General features: G+C 41.6%; 1 protein-coding gene across 9 annotated transcripts in view; it reads right to left on the reverse strand.

Annotated features, from left to right (window-relative positions):
- Positions 1-25,574, reverse strand: part of FRMPD3 (FERM and PDZ domain containing 3) — a 160,847-nt gene that overhangs the window by 29,426 nt on the left and 105,847 nt on the right. For 8 of the 9 annotated variants that reach the window (XM_045817685.1, XM_045817684.1, XM_045817683.1 and 5 more), the window contains 7 exons: positions 24,669-24,773; positions 20,369-20,476; positions 17,497-17,628; positions 15,927-16,046; positions 3,850-3,986; positions 2,856-2,982; positions 678-767 (listed from right to left, as the gene is read on the reverse strand). In XM_045817685.1, the coding sequence (XP_045673641.1) occupies positions 678-767; positions 2,856-2,982; positions 3,850-3,986; positions 15,927-16,046; positions 17,497-17,628; positions 20,369-20,476; positions 24,669-24,773 (819 nt within the window). Of the gene's footprint in view, positions 1-677; positions 768-2,855; positions 2,983-3,849; positions 3,987-14,622; positions 14,693-15,926; positions 16,047-17,496; positions 17,629-20,368; positions 20,477-24,668; positions 24,774-25,574 lie in introns of those variants that run through there. The other variant, XM_045817692.1, reaches the window with a different exon arrangement.

Here is a 25,574-nt window from a genome sequence, read left to right on the forward strand (position 1 = left end):
TCTGTTCCCCTCTTGACAAGAGTGTTGCTGTAGTGGAGGCCCTAGGTAGGCAGAGGAAAACATACTGATTGAAGAAGCCTGGGGTGGGGGCCTGTGGGGTTATAAGGAATGCAATGAAACAGAGCAAGGGTCTGGCCCACCACCAATTTTTATATGGTCCATGAGCTAAGAATGTTTTTTTACACTTTTAAATGGTTGGAAAATATTAAAAAAAAACATATTTTGTGACATGTGAAAATTACATGAAACTCAGTTTGGTGTCCATAAATATTGGAACATAGCCATACCCATTTATTTATATATTGTCTATGGCTGCTTCCATGCTACAATGGCAGGGCTGAGTATTTGTGACATGTGCATAGCCCAACTGCAAAGCCTAAAATATTCACTATCTTTCCCTTTATGGGAAAATTTGCCAACTTCTGAATTGAGGAAAGGAGACAAAACAGGGTCATGGAGGGATAGTGAAAACAAAAATCACCTCCTACTTTACCATTTTACCAGAACACCATGGGAGGGGAGAGGGAGAAGAAGGAGGAATAGGAGGGAAGACCTTCAGAAATATTTGCTGAGATAAAGTGTCATCCTAAAGCTCCGATGGAGCCCTTCCTGCCCTCCAACCAAGGAAAGCACCCACAGAGCGCTCCCTCCCACCCAATCCCACTGCCCTTACTGACCAGGCCCACAGTGTTGAACAAAACGCCAGTGAAGGTTGGAAGTTCATTCAGAATTCGAAGATACTGGAGCTTTGCCTGTATTGCGGAGCCCTGTGGAAACAATCCACTCAAAAATATGAGAAACTTGAGGCACACAAAAGCAAACCTGTGTTCTCAGGAAGGAGTGCCAACATCTCAAGATAGGATAGAGTCAGCAAGACACACTGTGGGAGTGTGAGGAAACCCTTGGAGAACTGCAGGAAGGTTCCCGTTCAGACAGGTCTTGCTTCTGGCATCCCCTCTCCCTTCTTAAAACCTCTGTTTCCTCCTGATCCTCATTCCTTAAGAATCCAGCTTACTCATTTTTTGGGTTAATTACACACCTTTTTCCAACTGCGAGACCCCCACTTCATTTATACCTGTCTCCTGAGATCCCCTGTAGCCACTAGGTACTAACCATCCCAAACCTTTGATCCTTAGCACACCTAAGTCCCAAGCCTGCTCTTCCTCTAGCATTTACTCATACAAAAGTCTCTAATAGTAACAGGAGCATCCCCTGGGGGTTTCAGCTAGAAACCTGGGAGTCATGGTGGACTCCTCCCTCATCCTCTTACCTGAGAAGTCCACTAGTCACCAAATCATCTTGATTCTACTCCTGTCTATCCAACCCTCTTCTCTAGCCCCATGGTCATTGTCTTGATGTCCCCCACCTGTAACAGAGTGGCAGCCAAGTTACCTTCAGTACTGACACTCCTTTTCCTCAACCCCTCCATGCTGCTTATAAGGAAGATCCTAAAATATAAGATTAATCCCATCAGCTGCCTGCTTAAACACCCTTCAGTGGCTCTTGGCTGCCCTACAGGATGAAGTATAACCCCTTTCCACAGCACACAAAACCTTCCATGAACTGGCTCCTGACAACTTCTTCAGCCTCCTCTCTTGCTCCTATTTTCCCCTGACCCAGAAGTGTTCCTTGAACTCTTTGTCCTGGCTTATGGTAACTTATTTGCATTTCTTTTCATGTACCACATTCTCTCACGTCCTGATGGCTTTGTACAAACAGATCTCCCTCCATGGGAAAGTCCTGCCCCTGCCAATTCATCTAGACAAACTCTTGATGGTCTGTCCATCAAGATTCAGCTCTGGCATCAAATGCACCAATTCCTGGCCTTTTCTGCCTTCCTCAGTTTGGGCTGGGTGTACTTTCTGCATGCTTTCAGAGTCCCATGCTTGTTGCATTGTGTTGTGACTGACTGGTGCTTCCCCAATAGCCTTTTCCCCAACCTGAGATTAGAAACCAGGCCTTCTTCAACTTTGATTCTCCAGTTGAAGGACTGGAGAGCCTCAAAAAAATGTTTGCTGAGGAGATGGTTGGGAGCACTGATGTTCTCCTCTGCTGGGAAGAAAACAATCTGATTAAATATGCACAGAAAAGTATGAATGACTTAACTCTTAGGGGAAATTTGCATCTTAAAAAAAGAAGCTAGTTAGTAATGCAAGGAATCTGAAATAGGTGGAGTAAATGGAGGTGACAGTGTCTTGTGTCTACATCTGCAAGCTGATTTCAGTCCCTCTCACCACCCTCCTGCTTCCTAGGCACAAGCAGACTGAGCTTAACAAGCATGAGAAGAGCATACAGGACTGGGGGAGCAGAGAGTGTGGGTCCTCAGAGGGTGCCCAAGAATGTTCAGGAATGCAGAACAGTGAACTGGGTCCTCAACATACCACCCAGTGACCCATTTTCCAAATCATACCTTGTATCACCAGGCTGGGTTTTTATCTCCCAAAATACCCTGTCCCAGGATTAATGAATCAGAAATGAAATGAGAGAAAGATCAGTCACTTTTATGGAAAACATGTGCTACCCAGGGTCTAGTGCTGTTCATATGGCAGATGCTTAACCAGCACTGCCTAAATGGGTAAAATGACCTGAAAATTTTCTCTTCCTGCATCTTCGTCCCTTTATTCAGAGGACCCTGGGCTTTCTCAGTGACTAGCCACTGAGCTGCCCCTGAGGGAGGCTCAGGCTTGGGGAAATCCCCTCTCTACAATCCTTCCCCATATCCAGCCAACTTGTATTGTACCCAAGTTGAAAACAGTGGAGAGGATCCCCAGAAGGCCAGGCCTGCTTGGAAACCATGCAGGAGCCCCCATTGCCAAAGTGCCTGAACAGGGTGCTCAGTGGTGTATTCTGGGTACCTTGGTGTCACTGGAAGGATGTGTTTGGTGAGCCTTCAGTTGCTGAGAGAGAGATTTCCGGAGGTTCTTCTCTTTGATGCCCTGCAGGAGGGAGGGGGGAAGAAAGGGTTCCAGGCCCCACTCCTTCCTAAAAGCAGAAGAAAAGTAAGAAATTAATGAGAGAGACAAAGTGGAACAGAGAAAGGAAGATGGTAAGACAGAAACAGACTGAATCTGAGAGGCAGAGACAAAAGAATGAACCCTGGGAGAAAGCCTGGGTACAGGAAACTGTTCTGTGTGGTGTGGGCCAAGCTCCCACTTGAAGATGCACAGGACCCATGCCCATGGATAGGTTCTCCCATGGAATCAGGCCTGCAATGAGCCTTAGGCCACTTTGAGTCTTGCTTTTTGTGAAAAACTTCCTCACTCTGAATTGAGGACATTTACTGCAAAGTAACTTCCTAAAATCCATGCTAAATCTTCCAAGGATGAGTGTAACTGGTTCAACTGCTTTTGCCTTTTCATTTTCAAATATTCCTCTTCTGTGATGTGATTAGCAGCATTGGCTCCTTTGTTTTCTGTAAAAGGTAACCACCTAAAGTGAACCTGTGCATAGTAAATGAGTACCATTGTGTAATGGGTGGAGAAACCCAATAAAGGCCTGTCATGGTGGAGGCTGTGGCTTTTGCTCCTCTTGAGAGAAAAGCCATGCTGTCCCTTTTCCTCCACCAGGCTCGGTAGTTCATGTGAATGTCTCATTTCATCCATAATGATGCGGACACTGCAGGCCGGTGTCTGTATCACTGGGTAGGGTGGAGAAGGAGAATAACACTGGCAACAGTTCCCCAGTATAAGCTGTAGCTCAAGGACATCATGGTCTAGGTATGAGGAATGCCAATTCTCACTCCCATCCCAGATCTACATTCCTGAAAAGTATAGCACAACTCACACAATCCACCTTCTTCCTACATAGCTTTAGGTAGGCCCCATCCCAAAGGATCTCAACACAACTCACTCCACATTCTTGAGTGAAATCTTCTGACTAGGTCGAGTGGCTGAAACAGTGATATAGATGTGGAGGGCAGCCAGGCCCAAAAGCATCTCCGGCTTGGGGTCCATTCCAAAGCGTTCTCGGATAACATCATTCCGGCTCTGTGAGACAGGACAATCCAAACCTGTTAGTTAAAGGAGTCATCCCCTCCTCATCCACCGATTTACTCCATTCCATCACAGAAAAGCATCCTAGTGCCAGGGAGACTTCTAGATCAAGGAGAAGAGAAAAGTTCTGCCTTTAGGGGAGAGGTAACAGAGGAACTTCAGGTCTCAGAGATACTATTTACTTCATTCAGCAGATATTGAATGGTTTTCTCCTTAGTGATGGATTCACACACTGGCATAAGTGAGCAGAATATCTAGGTTGCTGCAAAAGTGATACTTCCTCTATTTACTCCTCTTATAAGAACCCCTCCATGCTTTTACTCACTGCCCCCTCCCCAGCTCAGATGGGAACAAAAGAAGAGAGACATTGGGAGGGGCTCTCTACAGAGCTCTGGCCCAGAAGCCTAGGATGAGAGATGGATTGCAGAGATGAGGCAGATATTCTGTTTGTTGGGGTCTGAAGGTCAAAAAGCACTGATGAGTCTGTCTCGCTTATGCTTTCCTAAAAGGGGTATGCTAGAGCTAATGGCCAAGGGTATGCTAATTCCCAAACTCTGAGGGTTGGAGTCCCAGCTATCAAAGATTCACTCTTGGTTAAACCAGTTGCCCATTATGTTGAAGTAGAACCAGGATGAGTTAAGGAAGGGACTAGGGAGCCATGGTGATATCACTATAGCATAGGAGAAAGGGGAGAAGGAATGCTTCATCAATGATTGTCTACATAGAAAATCCAATGGAATCTACAAAAAATTACTGGAACTAATGAGTTAGCAGGGTTGTGGGATATAATATTAACATATAAAAATCCATTACATTTCTACATGCTTATACCAATTAGAATTGAAATTAAAATCAAAACTGTTTATCATAGCATCAAAAATATGAGAAAACTAAGGATACATCTCTCAAAATATGTGAAAGAACTTTACACTGAAAACCAGAAAACATTGCTGAGAAAAATTAAAGAAGACATGAATAAATGTAAAAATATACTGTGTTCGTGGGTTTGAAGACTCAATATTATTAAGATGTTAATTCTCCCCAAATCTATCTATAAATTTAACCCAGTCAGAGTCCAGCTGGTTTTTGGCAGAAATTGATAAGTGAATTGTAAAGTTCACATGGAAATGCAAAGGGCCTAGAATGGTAGAACAACTTTGAAAAGTAGGACAAAGTTGGAGGACAAACACTACCTGATTTTAAGGCTTATTTTAAAGCTACAGTAATCCAAAGATTGTGATGTTGGCATAAAGATAAACAGGTAGATCAATGGAATAGAAAAGATGGTTCAAAAATAGATTCACATACATATAGGCAACTGATTTTTGACAAAAGTGTAAAGGCAATTCAGTGGAGAAAGAATAGTCTTTTAAACAAATAATGCTAGAACAACTAAATATCCACAGGCAAAAAAACAAAACTTTTTTTGATTAGTACTTTGTATCACATACAAAAGTTAACTCAAAATGAATTACAGACCTAAATGTAAAATCTAAAATGATAAAACTTCTAGAATCAGATATGAGAAAATCTTTGTGACCTTGGGTTAGAGAAAGATTTCTTAGATGTGACACCACAAACATAATCCATTCTAAAACAAATTGACAAATCAGACTTCAAAGTTCAAACTTTTGCTCTGTGAAATACATTGTCTAGAAACTGAAAAGATAAGCCATAGACTGGGAGAAAATAACTATAAATAATATATGCAACAAATAACTTGTGTCTAGAATGCATAAATAACTCTTAAAACTTGATAACAAGAAAACAAACAAACCCCATTTTAAAAAGTGGGCAAAAGATTTGAACAGACACTTCACCACAAAAAGATGCAGGATGGCAAATAGGCACACGAAAAAATGTTTAAATAGTCATTAGGGAAATTCAAATGAAAACCATAATGAAATACCACTGCACACTATTAGAATGACTAAAACAAGAAAAATACTGACAATACCAGGTGCTGATAAGGATGTGGAGAAACTTGGACTCTCATATATGGCTGATGGGAATGTGAAATGGTACAACCACTTTGGAAAATCATACTGGAATTTCTTTAAGAAGTTAAGGAGAGGTAGATCTACCATATGATAAAACCATTCCATTCTTAAATATTTACCCAAGGGAAAAGAAAGCATGTGTCATACAAAGACTTTTACATGAATGTTTGCAGAACCTTTGTTTTTTGTAGTAGCCAAAAACCATAAAACAACCCAAATATCCATCAGCAGATGAACTGATAAACAAATTTTAGTACATCCATACTATTGACTACTACTCAACAATAAGAAGGAATGAAGTACTGATACACACAACAACATGGATGGATCTCAAAATCACTATGCTGACTGAAAAGCCAAATGAAGTGGTCACATACTGTATTTATACAATTTCATTTATATAAAACTTTAGAAAATGCAAACTAATCTATATTGACAGAAAGCAGGTCAGTTGTTGCCTGGAGATGGGAAGATAAAGTACAAGGGAGCCTGAGGAAACCTTTGGGGGTGGTGGATATATTAAGTATCTTGATTGCTGTGATGGTTTCACGGGTATAAACATATGTCAAAACTTATCATATTATATATTTTAAATATGTGCAGTTTGTTGTGTGTCAATTAGATCTCAATAAAGCTATTCAATATAAAAAATAAGGAATATGGGGGGAAGATGGCGGCTTTACTCTAGGCAGCGTGTTTCTCGGCTTCTGTGAAGAGGAGGGAAACTCGTGGATCGGTGGAGAAACAGAGCAAGTGGACTAGGTTACTGAATAACTTTTGAAAGCAGGACATCAAAAATTATTGCGATCACTGAAAAACCAGATGGTAAGGAGACTGCTTCAGGACAAAAGGGACCCAGGGATCAGCGCGGGGTCTAGGGGTGTGCAGTCCCCAGGCCCGGTGCTCCCGGGTCTGCCACAGGGCTCCTGGGAGAGGGGAGTCGCTGCTCCCTCCCCTGAATACTGGGGTTGAGCAACTCCAGGGGAGAATGTGTTGCTTGAAGGAACAGATTGGTCAGTTGGTCTGGGAAAAAATTGCCCAGGGACTATGAACACCCACCCAGAGACCTGGGAGAAGTGAGGGCCTCTAGCCAACACGACCGCACCTGGTCGGGAAAGGCGCCAACACCCCTAGCCCGGTAGGGGTGGGGACCGGTGGAAAACAAAGAGCTGGGAAGAGCTCTGCTCATGCCCCATCGGGAAGCCTGACTCGCGTGCTGTGAACCCAGAAGGGTAGCACGCTCTATCGGGAAGCCTGACTCCTGCGCGCTGTGAAACCAGAAGGGCCGCGCGCTTTTACGATTCCCAGGGAGGGCGCAGTGAATTCCAAAATGTCGGGGGTGCCTTCTGAGATCATGGAGCTGGAACCCTCAGGACCCCGGAGTCCGAAGAACGTGGCAGTGAGCTCTAGAGAATGAGTGTGCTCGGGAGCACCCAGGGTTCCTGAGAGACTTGCTGAGATCTGGCTGGGAAGAGAGAGAAGCATTTCAAAGGTCCCTCAGCCAGCTGAAGCCAGCAAGATCAGAAAAACTGGTCTGGCCAGTTAGAAACCAACAAGAGGTTTTTCTTATTTTGTTTTGTTTGGTTTGGTTTTGCTTTGTTTTTGTGGCTGTTGTTGATTGATAGATTTTATCTTGAGTTTTATGTGACATTTTATTTTTTAATTCTTATTATTTTTATACCTCGCAATCCCTTATGTTTCTCTTCCATTCATTCTAATATTCTTTCCACTCCAAATCTATCTCTCCTGCACTCCATCTTCTGCTTTTCTTTCCTTTTTTTCAAGCTTGCAAGTTACTGTAAATTTGTACTATCTTTTTCTCACTTTTCCGACATTTTTTATTTTAATAATATTTTGGTATCCTTTTTCTTTCTGTATAATCTTCTTTGCTTGGCTGGTTATACTGTCATTTGATAGGTTCTTCCTGGTATCTCAGTCACAATGTGTTAATAATTTACTATTCTTCATCTGTGTTCCAGTAATACACCTCTCAAGGTTCTAAACTCTTTATTCTTGTTATCTAGATCTCATCAATTCTGCCACGAGACCATCACTTTACTATTACTGTTAATAAGACCTAGTCCATACAATTGTAAATACTACTCAATACCCCTACCTGATCTCAGCCCACCTTGCAATTTTCTGAACTATACTATTGTGGGGGTTATCTCTATTCTTTTACACACTACTCCTGTATACTAATCTTTAATCCAACCCTACCTTATAATCTGACCTCCAGCAGACTCACAGCTTTCTAGATACAACTAATAATCCTCTCATCCCCAATAAGAGTCTTACCCTCTTTCCATCCTTTCTAAAATGTGGATAGTGGGGTGGAGGATCACGGTTAACAGTATGAGGAGCCAAAGGATAACCCATCTCTTCGCTACAGGCTGCTAATGTAATTATCATAGTAGTAGATTGTCTTGCTGTTTTAAACCATTTCGCCTTATTCCCCCAACTGATCACAAAAAAAGAGTAGGGGGAAACTGTGAACACCAGGACACACGAAGGCGATTGCACCACTGAATCTCACAAATATTCTACCACAGAAGTTCACACCATAATTACAGGGAATCAGAACAGATCAATTTAAGAAACAAGAAGAAAAAAGAAGAAACCCACGAACAATGAGAAAACAAAAAAACAACCCCCAATTGAAGGGAAAAGAGGAAGCCTCAGGAAAAATGCTAAATGAAATAGAGGCAACTAAACTATCAGATAGTGAGTTCAAAACAATGATTATCAGGAAGTACAATGAACTCACAATGAGCTTTCAGAAATTAGAGGGAAACTATATCAATCTCACTGCAAACTATATAAACATGAAAAAGGAAATAGAAACTCTCAACAAAGGTCAAGAGGAAATGAAGAATACAATTTCTGAACTGAAGAACACAGAAGAAGGAATGAAAAGCAGGATCGATGAAGCAGAAGATCAGATTAGCGAGCTGGAGGACAAAGTAGAAAACAACACCCAGAAAGAGCAAGAAAAGGAAAAGAGGCTCAGAAAGAATGAAGAGGGATTAAGAGAAATGCAAGACAATATGAAACGTAATAATATCCGTATAATAGGGATACCAGAAGGAGAAGAAGAAGAGCAAGGGATCAAAAACCTAGTTGAAAAAGTAATGAAGGAGAACTTCCCTAGTTTGATGAGAGAAAAAAATCACACAAATCCAGGAAATACAGAGAGTCCCAATCAAGAGGAACCCAAAGAGGCCCACCTCAAGACACATCATAATTAAAATGGCAAAATTTCAAGACAAAGAGAGAATCTTAAAGGCAGCAAGGGAGAAACAGGAAGTAACATACAAGGGAGCCCCAATAAGGCTAACAGCTGACTTCTCAATGGAAACACTTCAAGCCAGAAGAGAATGGCAAGAAATACTCCAGGTAATGAGAACCAGAGGTCTGCAACCAAGGGTACTATATCCAGCAAGGCTCTCAATCAACATAGAAGGCCAAATAAGAAGCTTTCCAAACAAAAGAAGTCTAAAAGAATACACCTCCACCAAACCAGCTCTGCAAGAGATTCTAAAGGGACTGCTTTAAGGAAGGGAAGGAAAAGAGAGAGAGAGAGAGAGGAACACTCGTACATAAAAGACAATGAATAAGTACCTATCAATAATAACCTCAAACATAAATGGATTAAATGCTCCAATCAAAAGACATAGAACAGCTGAATGGATAAGAAAAAATGACCCACATATCTGCTGTCTACAAGAGACCCACCTCAGTATAAAAGACTTATACAGGCTGCAAGTGAAGGGCTGGAAACAAATCTTCCAAGCAAATGGACAGGAAAAAAAAAGCCGGGGTAGCAATACTCATATCAGACAAAATAGACTTCCAAAAAAGGTCCATAAAGAGAGACCCAGAAGGTCACTTCATAATACTCAAGGGAAGAATCCATCAAGAAGACATAAATATTGTAAATATATATGCACCCACCATAGGAGCACCCAAATACATAAAGAACATCTTAGAGGACTTCAAGAAAGATATTGACAGCAACACAATTATAGTGGGAAATTTTAAAACCCCACTATCAAAAATGGACAGATTTCCAAACAAAATATCAACAAAGATATTGTGGCATGGAACAATACCCTTGATGAAATAGCCTTTACTGATATATACAGAGCCCTCCATCCAAAAGAAGCTAAATATATATTCTTTTCAAATGTGCACGGAACATTCTCAAAGATAGACCACATGATAGGACACAAAACAAGCCTCAACAATTTCAAGAAAATTGAAATCATACCAAGCATTTTCTCAGACCACAAGGAACTGAAGCTAGAAACCAACCCCAAGGAAAAAAACCCAAAACACTCAAAATCATGGAGATTAAATAGCATGCTATTAAACAATGAATGGGTCGAGAATGATATTAGGAAAGAAATCAAAAGTCCATAAAAGACAATGGATAAGTACCTATCAATAATAACCTTAACCCATTCATTGTTTAATTGATAGGTACTTATTCATTGTCTTTTACGGACTTTTGATTTCTTTCCTAATATCATTCTCGACCCATTCATTGTTTCTGGAAACAAATGAAAACGAACTCACAACAACCCAAAACTTATGGGACACAGCCAAGGCAGTCCTGAGAGGGAAGTTCATAGTGATACAGGCCCACCTAAAAAGGTTAGAAACATTCCAAACAAACAACCTAACCCTACGTCTACAAGAACTCGAGGAACAACAACAAAGGCAGTCCAGACCAAGCAGAAGGAACGAAATAACCAAGATCAGAGCAGAATTAAATGACATAGAGACTAAAAGCACAATTCTATGGATCAATGAATCCAAGAGCTGGTTCTTTGAAAAGATAAACAAAATTGACAAGCCTTTAAGCAGACTCATCGAGAAAAAAAGAGAGAAGACCCAAATAAACACAATCAGAAATGAAGGAGGAGAGATTATAACAGATACCACAGAAATACAAAGGACTGTAAGAAATTACTACAAAGAACTGTATGTCAAGAAATTTGAAAACCTAGGTGAAATGCACAAATTTCTAGAAAAATATAATCTTCCAAAACTCAATGAAAAAGAAGCAGAAAGCCTGAACAGACCAATAACAACAAAATAAATTGAAGCAGTAAAAAAAAAAAAAAACTCGCAACACACAAAAGCCCTGGACCAGATGGTTTCACAGGAGAATTTTACAAAGCATTTAAGGAAGAGCTAACCCCTATCCTTCACAGACTTTTCCAAAAAATCCAAAAAGGTGGGAGTCTCCCAAACTCTTTTTATGAGGCCAACATCATCCTAATTCCAAAACCAGATAAAGACACAACAAAGAAAGAAAACTTCAGGCAAATATCGCTGATGAACATTGATGCTAAAATCCTCAACAAAATACTGGCAAACCGCATCCAACAATACATTAAAAAGATTCATACACCATGTCCAAGTGGGATTCATTCCAAGGATGCAAGGATGGTTCAATATTCACAAGTCAGTAAATGTAATACATCAGATAAACAAAACAAAAGATAAAAACCTAAAGATTATATCAATTGATGCAGAAAAAGCATTTGATAAGGTACAGCACCTATTCATGATAAAAACACTTGGCAAAATGGGAATAGAGGGAGCATTCCTCAACATAATACAGGCCATATATGAGAGACCTACAGCCAACACCATACTCAATGGGCAAAAATTAAAATCTTTTCCACTAAGATCAGGAACAAGACAAGGCTGTCCACTTTCACCACTTCTATTCAATATAGTACTGGAAGTTTTAGCCACAGCAATCAGACAAGAAAAAGAAATAAAAGGCATCCAAGTCGGAAAGGAGGAAACAAAACTGTCACTGTTTGCAGATGACATGATAGTATACATAGAAAATTCCATAGACTCTACCAAAAAACTGCTCTACCTAATAAATGAATTTGGCAAAACAGCGGGATACAAAGTCAATATCCAGAAATCAAAGGCATTTCTGTACACCAACAATGCAACAGCAGAAGCAGAGATCAAGGGAAAAATCCCATTTGAAATAGCAAAAAGAAAAATAAAATATCTAGGAATAAACCTAACCAAAGAGGTAAAAGACCTGTATGCAGAAAACTACGTAACACTGAAGAAAGAAATCAAGAAAGACACAAACTAATGGAAACATATACCGTGTTCATGGATTGGAAGAATTAATATCATCAAAATGTCCATACTACCCAAAGCAATTTACACATTCAATGCAATTCCCATTAAAGTACCAATGGCATATTTCACAGACATAGAACAAACACTTCAAAAATTTATGTGGAATTATAAACGACCCCGAATAGCTGCTGCAATTTTGAGAAAGAAGAGCAAAGTAGGAGGGATCACAATACCCGACACTAAACTATACTACAAGCCCACTGTAATCAAAACAGTCTGGTACTGGCATAAAAACAGGCACATAGACCAATGGAACAGAACCGAGAGCCCAGAAATAATACCCAAGTCTCTATGGTCAATTAATATTTGACAAAGGAGGCAGCAACATAAAATGGAGTAAAAATAGCCTCTTCAACAAATGGTGTTGGGAGAACTGGACAGCCACGTGCAAAAAAAATGAAACTTGAGCACCAACTTACACCATATACAAAAATAAATTCAAGGTGGATAAAAGACTTAAATATTAAACGTGACACCATTAACGTCCTAGAGGAGAATGTAGGTAGGAAAATCTCAGATATCTCACGAAGAAACTTTTTTACTGACTTGTCCCCTAGAGCAAGGGACATAAAGGAAAGAATAAACAAATAGGACCTCATCAAAATTAAAAGCTTCTGCACAGCTAAAGAAAACAGTATCAAAATTAAAAGAGAACCAACTGTATGGGAAAACATATTTGCCAATGATACCTCAGACAAGGGTTTAATCTCCAAAATATATAAAGAACTTACAAGACTGCACTCTAAGAAGACAAGGAATCCAATTAAAAAAGTGGGCAAAGGACTTGAACAGACACTTCTCCAAGGGGGACATACAGAAAATCCAAAGACACATGAAACGATGTTCAATATCGCTAGCTATCAGAGAGATGCAAATTAAAACCACAATGAGATACCACTTCACACCAGACAGAATGGCCATCATAAAGAAAGCAACAGACAACAAGTGTTGGTGAGGTTGTGGAGAAAAGGGATCCCTAGTGCACTGTTGGTGGGACTGCAGATTGGTACAACCACTATGGAAAGCAGTATGGAACTTCCTCAGAAAACTCAAAATGGATCTGCCTTTTGACCCTGCAATTCCACTGCTGGGACTATATCCTAAGAACACTAAAAGAGCAATACAAAAGAACCTATGCATCCCAATGTTCATAGCAGCACAATTTACAATATCTAGATGCTGGAAGCAACCAAGATGCCCATCAATAAATGAATGGGTCAAAAAACTATGGTACATTTACACAATGGCATTCTATGCAGCAGAAAGAAAGAAGGAGCTGCTACTCTTTGCAACAGCTTGGATATAGCTGGAAAACATTATGCTAAGCGAAACAAGCCAGGCAGTGAAAGACAAATACCATATGATCTCATCTTTAACGGGAACCTAAACAACAAAACAAAGAAACAAGTAAAATATAACCAAAGACACTGAAATAGAGGTCAGGCTGACAGTGCCCACAGAAGAGAGTAGATGGAATTTCAGGGGACAGTGGGAAGGGTTCACAGGAACAAACTTAAAGGACACATGGTCATAAACTAAGGTGAGGGTGGTAATGGGAGGGAAGTGGGGAGGGGTGGGAGGGGGGCTGGATTGGGAGTAAAAAGGAGAAAACTGTATTTGAACAATGATTGAAATAAAATTAAAAAAAAGAAAAAAATAAGGAATATACAACAATAAAAAGTAAGGAATACAGTCAATATTTTAATAATTATATATGGTTCCAGATGGGTACTAGGCTCATCAGGGTGATAACTTCATAAGGTACATAAGTGTCTATTCACTATGTTGTACCTCTGAAATTAATATAATATTGTGTGTCAACTATAACTGAAAAATAAATTTTAAAAGTAATCTCTCAAATATTTTTAAAAAGGAAGAATACAGCTGAAGTCTATATCATTACAAAAGGGAGAGAGAGAGGGTGGATATGTTTTGTAACAAAACTCCAAAATATTTGAACCAAGATGATTCCCGGAGGTTTGAATGAAAAAATATAGGGCAAATAAACTGAGAACTAAACTTATAAAATTCATAGAGGAACCACAACTGAGTCAAAGTACTGGTAAAGAAACCCAAGGCTGTTTGAAAAATGTCCCTAACATTTTAGGTTGTCAGAAGGAGCAGCAAGGACAACCATGATGTCTTATACCACAACTCCAGCAGACATCATTAGAGATGAATTTTGAGGGTTTCTGTCCCCTCTTATCAAGCACTCTGTATATCTTATGGGCACCTGAAACTCAGCATAGTCCAAAATGAGCTCATCTTTTCCTCAAACTCATTCCGCTACCTAACTTGGGAAATGATACCACCTCTACCACTTATCAACTCAAAGCTCATCAATTCTATCTTTTAAATATCTCTTGCACCATACCCCACCTCCTCCATTGCTGCCCTGATTCCAACCCCCATTATTTCTTCTACGGATCACTGGGATGATTTCCTACCTGGTGTACTTCCTTAGCATGATGAATTCTTTCAAAATTACTCATCTGGCCAGGTTATTTTCCTTTCAACACTTCTGTGTCCCCACCCTACAACAGGATTTCTTTAGGTGCATGCTAGAATCATATGAAGAATTTAGAAAATGTAAATGTTTGGACCTGATTCCCATAGATTTTGATTTATTTGGTCTTGGGTAGGGAAAAACATTTTTCTCAAAGCTTCTAAGATCATTCTAGTGTGCAGCTAGAGTTAAGACCCATTGCCCTGAAACAGTGGTTTTCAAACTCCATTGGGCATCAAAGTCCCCTAGAAGTCTTGTTAAAACAGGTTGCTGGGCCCAAACGCCAGGGTTTCTGATTCAGTAGGACTAGACTAGGGCTCAAGAATTTGCATTTCTAACAAGTTCCTGGTTAATGCTTCTGCTGCTGGTCCAGGGACCACACTTTGAGAAACACTACCCTAAAGCATTTTAAAACCTATGCTTCCATGACCTATAAATCCTTTCACCATCTGCTTCCTGTTTCTCCCATTTCATTTCTTACAACTCCTTACTTCACACTCTGCACTCCAGCTATAATAAATTACTCACAGCTCTTGCATCATGCTGTGCTGTTTCATACCACCAAGCCTTTGCAGATATAAGTCCCATTGTGTAGAATGTGCCCCCTGCACTCCAACTCTGCACACAGCAAACATCCACTCATCCTTCAAGGCTAAGAGCATGCACACATCACTTCCTCTGTGAAGCCTTCATGATCCTTTCCCATGAAGAGCTGGCAAACTGCTTCCTGGATGCTGCTACTGGCATCACACCCTGCTACATGATTTTATATTTATTTATAAATATAAATACACATATCTCTGAGCTCTAGCAAGTAAGACATTTCTTTGTTCATCTTGATTACTAGCACTGAGCACAGGGCCTGTCCCAGAGTAAATGTCTCTAGGTGAACTAAATTGGGAATCATCTCCTTACTGGAGCTAGGCACTGGGGATTGGGAACCCCTGTATACCTAAAAAGGCTTGTTAAACCTTGGGATTCTGTGATGGTACCACAGTTATTGGTGTTGCTTGCTCCTGAAAATTGATGAGATCTGTGTAAACAAACAACATGACTTTGAGACACAACCAGCTTAGGTCACCAGGCCAATCAACTTGGCCATGTTCTACAATGGTAGCTGAAAAGGAAAGGGCCTTCACAGCTACCTGGAGGTTGGAAAAACTTATATAGTGACTTCATTGTGATGGCCTTCCTGCTTTTTTGTCCAATGGTCTGTCTCTCTGAGTATCTCAAATCAGACTCTACCTGGATGTACAGGTACTCAAAAGCAGCAGGATCCCGACGCAGCAGCTCCACAGGGTCTTTGGGAAAGAAGCTTATTCTGAAGAGGCATTTCATTCCATGATAGTGTGTCCGCTGCACCACCTGAATCCCAGGGATGAGAGGTGGGAGGCAAAGAGATCTGGGAATCAATGGCTATGCTAGTGGGAGCTAGCTTGGTGGCTCTTCAAGGTGGGGCTTTGGGCAGAGCAAGGGTGTTATCTCCTACCTGGCCAATTCCAATTACCCTTAAAGAAAAGTGATGAGGAGCCACCCTTCTTTTCTGCCTTATGACCCAAATGACTAGAATTTTTGAATCATTCATCCAGACCATGGCCTTTATCAACAACTGGATCTAAGCTCCCAGATACTAAGTCTGAAGAGAGGGCTCCTGGGAATTTCTGACTCTTTTCTTGCTGTGGGGCTAATTTCTTCACCTTGTGGTGGGGCCCAGACTCAAGCAGAGTAAGTCGCTGATTAGAAGATAAATAAAATATTTAAAATGCCATTTGGAGGTATAGATGAAACAAACAGACAATATAAAATAGTACTGCTGAAGCTGGCACTCAAAGAGGGCTGGGTAATAAAAATTCCCTATACAACTCCTATTCTTATGAATATTTGATGTTTTTTTCAATAAAAAAGTTTAAAATCCCATTTGGAACAAGAGACCAGTTGGATTCAAAAGACCTCTTGAGGGTCAGGGAGGCATTTACGCTTCCCTCCAAGTATGACACCCACAACCTTCCCTTCATATGTGGGAACTTGTGAGTCCCTAGATTGCATTTGGCCGAAAGCTAAACTTGAAGAATTTTTCTCCCCCAAATCATTCCATTTTTTACATCTCATTCTGGCTTTTGTTTCACTTCCATTTAGCCAATTCTTTCCAACTGTTCTTCTCCAACTCCTTCCCTCCCTCTCTGGGAATATTGATTGGCCCTGATTTCTTCTTTGGTTCTTCCTGGTGCTTCACTATTGGTGAAATACTATGCAGCCATCCTGGATTTCCCCAGCCTTTTTTTTTCCATATGACAAGAGCTCAGATGATAAGACACTGTCTCCTACTCTGTCTTGGAAGTTGATATGGGTGACATACTGCCCATCCTTGGCCCCAATCAGCCCATTCCCATTTGACACTTGTTCTGGCCTCACTGGTCTCACTAAGCTCCATTGCCTGACCCTTTCATTAATAGGCTTCAAGTGAAGCCCAAGTTTCCTCTCTGAGGTAGAAAAGTCTAGCAGGCACAGCTTCCAGGAGACAGGAGAGTCGTCAATGTTCTTCAACTCAGCATTCTGGGAGCCATGCAGTGAGTTGCCACCCCACGCTTTTCCCTTAGAGACCAGAACTAACAATCTTCATGCCCTTTTTAAGTCACAAGGAACACTACCAAAAGCCCTCTGGAGGTGGGTAGTATAGACTTCGATTGAGAACTGTAACTTCTGGGAGCTGGCCAAATACATCATTATGAATTTTCCAGAAAGAGAGTGTCTGGGGTCCCCTTTTCTAGTAGAGTAACATGCAAAGCTATCAAGCCAGGATAAAAGAGTAACTTACATAAGCCAGGGGCTGCTTCTCCTGGAGAAGCAGGAACTTGTGGTTCTGTTCTGGCCCAGCATACTCAAGGACAAGAGCAAAGTGCTCAATGTACCTCAGGGAAAGACGGTCCTGTAATGTCACCATCACATCCTGTGGAAGAGAAAAGAGCCTTGAGAGGGAGCTCAATTCTAAGCTACTCTAAGCACCAAACATGAGTGAGGGGGACTGACTATCAAGAAAGGTAGTCCTGGGGAGAAGGCTGAGGCTGGGAAAGTGGGCCAGCCAGAGATACTGGCCATTATGGTGGTCTAGCCATTGTACTCCCAGATGAAGAGAGGGACACATGAGTGCTCTTTAGAGGTCTGGGTCCTGGGGAACACCAATGGTGCAGGGGGTGGAGAGAAGTGTTTCTGTATTTGGACTGGCCAGGCATATAGCAAAAGAAAGTATAATTGCTGGCCCTCATTTCCTCCTTCACTTCTTCCTTTCAACAAATTATTTTCTGAGTGCTTACTAAATGTCAGGCACTGTGCTGTTCTTCCCTTACTTTCTCATGTAATAATGTTCACTCTGGTTTGTCCCTCAACTCTTTATTTAGGAATTTTTAAAAAAAGCAAAGCTACAATTATATGATTAAAAAGTTGACTTTCTGGATTCAAAATCTCAATCAAATGACCTGAGTTACTGGCAAAATGTTCATTTTTTATTGTAGCTGGCTTTTAGAGACAATCAATTTAGCAACTTGAAAAATGTGCTCACACACAGAAACTACATCATCCGGTCTTGTGTACAGTCATAAATCTGAATACTTCTGGGCTCTGTCTGCTCTGTTGCCCTACTTTCAATATTAGGGTGTCTGGAAATATATCTGTGGGAGTTAGCCAAATGTCAGTGTGAAACTTCTACCATTTATTTGCTGTTCAGCCCACACTGGACTCAGAGTGTGTGTTTGTGGAGTCAGCATCACTCAGCCCCGTAAAGGTTGGGAAGAAACAGGCTTTGGAATATGAAGCTCCCTTACAGTCAGGGCTGCCAAAAAGCCCCTCAGTGACCATGAAAAAGACAGTGATGCATTCAAATGTTCAGCTGGAAATTGGTGGGTACTTGAGACTATCTCTTTGTATTACCCAAGTGGTAAGAGGTGCCAATGTTTCTGGAGCTTTGGCAGTAACAAATGAGGTTTTCTTTGCAGTTCAGCTGCATTGGGATTGTGGATGGCTAAGCTGGTGATTGCCAATTGGTGTTACAAGTATAACAGCTCCTGAGCCATGTTGTCAATTCACTCAGGTTTCTCTGTGGGACAAGTGGCTTGGCAGCCTATCTAAGTTCCAATGAATAGCCAATGTACCTCCCCCTAAAGTCAGAGTGAGATCACAAGCCAGGGATCACTGTTGTCCTAGAAGGCCAGGGCTATCTGAAAGTCACAATGGTGGTGATGTTGTAAGGTGGGAGAACACTTGGAGAAGGTTCCAAGGGGAAAGACAGGAGTAAAGGCTCCAGTATGGGGACATGAATCAACACCAAGGAGGATTCTGACACAAAGAGATATCCACAACTGGGACATTTGGATACTCCTAAGTAACCTAGTTCTGGTTCAATGCTCCCCCCATAGGCTGACACATTCAATTGCCAAAGGACTATCCAAGAGCACACTAAGGAGTGTGTTTTGGTCCTAGGTCCCATTGGGGATCCCCCAGATCTGTACCTTCCAAGGAAACTCTTGGTTCAATCAACACGGGGTAGGCTGAGCATTTTGCAACAAGGGTGCTACTGGCACTTTGGGCAGGATGATTCTCCATAATTCCGGGACTGTCCCACTCCCTACAGGGCACTTAGCATCTCTGATCCTGAGAGACTAAATGCCAGTAGCATACATGGGAATGACCCCCAATCACCTCAGACATTTCCAAAAGCTGTCTGGAAGAGGGCAGTGCCAACCCTGGCTGAGAACCACTGGCAAGGTCAATTCAGAACACCTATTAGGGAAAGTTTCCTGGCCCAGGAGTTTCTTGATTTATAGGGTTGTCTTAGTCTCTGCATGGGTACCTCAGAACACCTTTGAGCCAATGTGGGTTTTCTGGGAAGGCACTGTAGCCACCCATCAGTCTGAGCAGCATTGATTACATTGAAACATTCATTCTGGAAATGGCATTCTCTTTCTGGAGAGAGTTCAGAAGAAACAAGAGCAGAAATTTCTGTCCCAGAGTACAGTTGAACCTGGGTGTTAATTTTATCATTGTTTAACCTCCTCAGGACTGAAGAAATTGCTATAATTTTTAGACACCTGGCTGAGCCATTAAGAATCAGTAATTGCTCTTCCTGTAAGAATAGTCAAAGGGACTATTGTTGGACTTTTCAAATCTTGGTTCAGTGCTTAAGATCTGCTTGTCATTTAAAAATCAAGGCATGGCTAAGCTTATCTCCACAGAGATTGAGTTTGTTGATTTCTGTGTATAAATTTGCATAGGTGTTAGTGTATCAATATGAATCACTTTTGCTCTTTAAGTGGTTTAATGATCTTCACATCCTTAGCTCCTGAGTCTTGAATGAACCAGTGTAACACCAACACAAATCAGCTCACCAGTAGATGTGTGTGGACATGTGCATGTACACACATATACAGTTATGCATGCACATACACATGTCTGGCATGTACACAAACATTTACAATCACTAGCATACAGTTGGGCTTATAAATCCCCACCACCACCCACCATCATCTGAGGACTGTGTTTTTACAGCCAGGTGCTCACAGCAGCAGGAGCTCAAAGGCTACTTTGTTCTGGCAGCAAACAGCTCTGTGCAGATTCAGAAAAACTAAACAGGGGACCAGCAGCTGCCTGTGCTCTGCAGAGGGCAATACTGACTTGATAGGAGACTCTGTAGGTACCTTAACAGTGGTCCGGCCATCAAATGTGAATGACTTGATCTGCCCATTTTCTAAGAAGACTTTCAGGACATTGGGGATGAGGAGAAGAGCTTCTTTCTTCATCATTTTCTGTGAATAGATAAGGAAAGTACAAAGAGAAGTTCTCATTTAGAAGAAGGAAAGAAACCAGAGCAGGAGTTTAAAAAGGAAGAGAAAGGAGTGTGTGAAGGAGGCAAGGAGCCAAAGGTATGAAAGGACAAAGAGACAAGAAAGAGCAGATCACTAATAATGTTGCATGGACACCAAAATCAGAAGTTCAACATTTGAGCCCTGGCTGGTGTAGCTCAGTGGGTTGGGTGTCATCCTACAAACCATATTGTCACTGGTTTGATTCCCGGTCAGGATACATGCTTGGACTGTGGGTAAGGTCCCCGGTTGGGGGCCTGCAAGAGGCAACCAGCAGCCAATCAATGTTTGTCTCTTTCTCCTTTCCTTCCCCTATCTCTAAATATAAATAAAATCTTTTTTTTAAAGTTCACCATTTGATGCCACAGCATACTCACATTCTACTGTGGCTCAAAGTTCCACAGCTTAGAATGGCGGTTGACCCACAAAGACTACCACATACTGAAGAGCTGATGGGATATCTCTTTAGGAGTCCACCTCACTCCTCTCTCTTGACACCTCCCTTTCCACCAGGCCCTTCAAATACTGAGTTCACTTCCATATCCGTGTTTTTGCTCTACAGTTCCCCCTCCCCTGTGGCATCCTAGGTCCTGCCTGACCTGGCACCTGCCTACTTCCCCAGAGTCATGTCTTGCCATTCCAGGTACCCACACTGCTCTTTCATGCCTCCATACCCCTGACAGCATTCAGGGACTGTCTCACTCCTTGCAGGACACTTAGCATCTCTGACCCTGAGACACTAAATGCCAATAACACAGCAAACCATGGAGATGACCAAAAAACTCTCAGACATTTCCAAAAGTTCTCTGAAAGTAGATACTACTGACCCTGATTGAGAACCACTGAAAAAGCCCATTTTTGAATACCTGATTATTCTTTATCAAAAGTTTTCCTGGCCCAGACATTTCTTTACTTTATAGAGCAGTGCATATTAAATTATCAATAAATATTTATAAAATAAAAACTGTGCCCTCTGTCTTTCTCTTTCCTTCCTCAGCAAACTCCTACTCATCCTTTAAAATCCAGCTTAAATATGTATTCTGGAAAACCTTGTCCAGTATCGTCAGGTCTGATGTTCTCATGTGTTCCAACAGCAACTTATACATACCTCTCTAAGTGCTCTTCTCATATTTTTGAAAAGCATTTGTCTTTCACAATTGAACAGTAAACTCAGAACAAAATAACCATGTTCTATTTAATCTTTGTAGTCATAACGCTAAGTAGAGTCCCTGGCACACAGATGGTGCTCAACAAATTACTGCTGAATATATGAGCAGTAGGTGCTTGATATGTATTTACTTGAATAATTAGACTCATCATAAGAATCCATCCATTTCCCAGGGCCAACATCATCAGTTTTCCAGGAACTGAAAAACTGCATAAGATGGCCAGATTCCTTAATTCAGTGAATATTCATTGGGCCTCTACTATATGCCCTGCACTGTGCTAAGCCCCATGGGGGGGTATGGAGAAAAATAGAAGACCTGGGTTTTGTCTTACACTTGTGTTGTAGTGCCTTGGTGTGTGTGCATATGCACACACACATGCATTCATTAGAGAACCATTATAAAACCAAAACATACCAACAAGTGCCAAGTTTTCCCAGATGAGGTAAATTGGAGTTTTATTATTTTAAAATATATTATTTATTTACTTTAGACAGAGGGGAAGGGAGGGAGAAAGAGAGAAACATCAATGTGTGGTTGTCTCTTACACACCCCCAGCTGGGGGCCTGGCCTGCAACCCAGGCATGTGCCCTGACTGGGAATCGAACCAGTGGCCTTTTGGTTCCCAGGCCAGCACTCAATCAACTGAGCCACATCAGCCAGTGCTAGATTTTTATTTTGAAGGAGATGGTGGGGGTGGACTATTGGGAGGCCATAAGAGAACAGTTGAGATTTATGTACTGTCACAGACAAAGTATGAAAACATGAACAAATAAATCCTCCCAGGCTGGGGTATAGTTGGCAGTGGTAGGGAGCCAGGAGTTAAGCCATGGTGGGAAGTGATGGGTTATAGAGTTGAAAATATGTGACTACCTGGTTCTCTCCCTGATCCTGAGATACCTTGCTCCTGCTAAGTCCAGAGGCTCAGATCTCCATGCTGATGACACTCAGTGGTGGCACGTTTTATTTAGCATACTAGGTAGGACTCAGATAATTACTTAATTGATTTTGTTTAAAAATAGAATTGGGAAGGACCACCCACAGGATTTATTGTTTGCTCCAGCTGCTTAATAAAGCCCTGGAACATGAAGGGAAAGGGATAATATATATGGACTCCCCCAGGTCCCAACCAATGGCGAAGCTGCTATGGTCCATACTGATGGCAGTAGGAGTGGTATGCTATTGTGACATCATATAATTTCCTGAGCACACCCAGAATGGGAAGACTGATGTCTGCCCTTCTTGCAGATAAGAGCCTCACACCACACCTAGTGGCCTGTCTGGCAATAACAAATAACCTGGGAGGGTCTCAGCTGCTCTGGAGTATTTGCATTCAGACTGGTCTAGAGTGGGGCTTGATTCTGCCTGTAGCTAGCTGAGACAGATGTATGGGGAGGCAAGTCATGGTAGAGGAAGGGAAGAATTGGGAAGGAAGACTGGAAGCAAGAGGAAGAGAAGGGAGAAAAAAAGGAGGGGAAGAAGGTAAGGGAGAGGAAGGGAGGGAGCTCTTTACTGAGTGACCTGGCCTTGGATGATTACTCTATAATGCTGAGATTCAATAGGTTGCACCTGTCTGTACTTTACAAAATCAAGTCACATTTTCTCTGGATATTCAAGGTCTCAAGACATAACATCCTCTTAGTGATTTGGACCTCAGGGTTTGCTTCTTCCTGATCTGCAGTGACTCCATACTCATCCCTTTCCTCTCTCCTCACCAACCCCTGCCTCTCTTCAGCTTCTTCTCCTAGGACTGAAGTAAAGTCCAACCACCAATTATTCAGACAACTTACCAGTGAGGACCTGTAGTTAGTTCCTTGGGCTTCATACCCTTCCTCCAACAGGAATAAAGGAGGGCCTGAGCTGAGTTTGGGAAGGAGAGTCAGGCAAATGGAAATGAAAGACACTTGTGTCTTCTGTACCTTTTGAGTGCTTCTGCCCCACTGATTTTCCCACTAAATCTGGGCCTACTAATGTCTCTCAACTGCAGCTGTGCCTCAGTACATAAATGCTATGGGCCACCCAAAAGCCCAGCACATGACAGCCTGTAAAAGCACACAGGTCGCTGATAGCTCTGGCTATTCCTCTCCATTACCCAACCCCACCCTATCCCAGCCAGATATCACCAACATCTGCAGATTACTGGGGGACTCTGGTCATAATCTGTGATGGCTTACTACACATCTCTCTGCTCTCCACCGATCTACTCTTATTTGCTTATCTGGAGAAGACAGCTCAGCTCATATAAACCCCACATAGAAGTGAGAAAGACTGCAAGTGGACCACGACCTCCAAAATTGGCTAGTACATAGCATGAGCTGCCAAGCATCACCTGCTCCTTGAAACCATACCACTCAGTGGGGTATCCTATACTGTCCCCATCTGAACCACTTGCCCTCCAACATCACCGAAATGTATCCAGTGGCAGAAAACACATTTATTTCACATTCCTTTCAGTGCTGGGAGCATAGCAGGTGTCTAATAAAAAGCTTTGTGACTTAGTAGAGTCTGTATCATTTCCCCTAGTCTGTTTCACCTTTCATTGCACAGTTCTCAGTGAAGATATGGAGTTGCAGGACCACTTCAGTGTGAAGATACCTCAATTTCATCAGCTGCTCTCTCTCTGGATCTTCAGAAAACCACTACTTCATTCCTGTTTCTATTAAGTAGCCAAAAGATATTTACAGAGCACTTGTTCTAAGCATAAGCTACTGTGCTAGAGATGAAATTTCTCAAAGCAACATGAGGATCTTGAGTGAATTGATAACATATTATTTCTCCCCACAATGCACATGGCCTCTCTGAATGATACACATTCCTCACTCGCTATCCACCCAGAACCTTGAGGTCTCCCCCTTTTAACCCTTTCGTAATGCCATCCACTCAGTTGAGCAACTGCCCCAGAATGAGACTTCAAAGGCAGAGTTGACTTTGGCCAAGGGGTGAGGAAAGAGAGTGGAAGCTGCACTTACTGCATCCGTTTCTCCAACTGCCACCTGCTCAGAAAATCGGACCCTCGAAGGATTGGATCTCAGCTTGGCCTTCTTTGCAGCACTGATGAAGGCAGATTTGGGGGACTGGAAATAGAACAGAGAGCTAGTGAGTTCTTCATTCTTCAGAAAAACCTGACCTTTGCCACACCAGAGTTAAGATGTCTCAGGAAGGGTACACTTTCCCTTACTTATCAATAAGTCAATAAATAAGTATTGATCCCCCACTAGGTACAAGGCAATTTGCTAAGTGCTTCTTTATACAGTGTGGGGCAAAAGTAGGTTTACAGTTGCAAGTATGCAAAACACAGTTTGTTTTTGTATTATCATTTCTTAATTACTGTATTAGAGTATTTTCCATATGAACAAACTATAAACCTACTTTTGCCTCACCCTGGGATTGGTGTGTTCTGAAAAAGCTGGGCATGAATCAAATTTGGGTAAACTGAATCTCATTATTAATGCTTTAGGTCTAAGGGAGTTTGCAAAAATTCTTTAATAATAACATACAGTGAATTTCTATGTATTTGGTCTTCTTAATGTGAGATAGACCTAAATGGTGGTTTTTATTGATCTTATTCATCTCATAGCTGTGCCCTGCCCCTAGGAAGGCAGCTTGTAGAAAATATTATTTTAGGTGTGGGAGAAAGGGTGCCTAGCACTCCAAAATGATTTACCTACAATTTATACACTATTCAGGAACATAGATATTGGGGATTTACCCAGGTGTCCTGGTTTTCCAGTTCTGGGCTGTCTACCACTTTGTTCATACTATTCCATATGAAATGTCCATAGAATCAGCTAGTATCTCTAGTTCTTGAAAATTGTCCCACAAATTCAGCAGGATACATGGTTAGCAAGTGCTGAAACTAAGTCTTTCCTGGGTGC

Source organism: Phyllostomus hastatus, unplaced genomic scaffold (genome assembly GCF_019186645.2).
Source record: "Phyllostomus hastatus isolate PE091 unplaced genomic scaffold, TTU_PhHast_1.1 phas_scaffold_28, whole genome shotgun sequence".
Classification (NCBI taxonomy): Eukaryota; Metazoa; Chordata; class Mammalia; order Chiroptera; family Phyllostomidae; genus Phyllostomus; species Phyllostomus hastatus.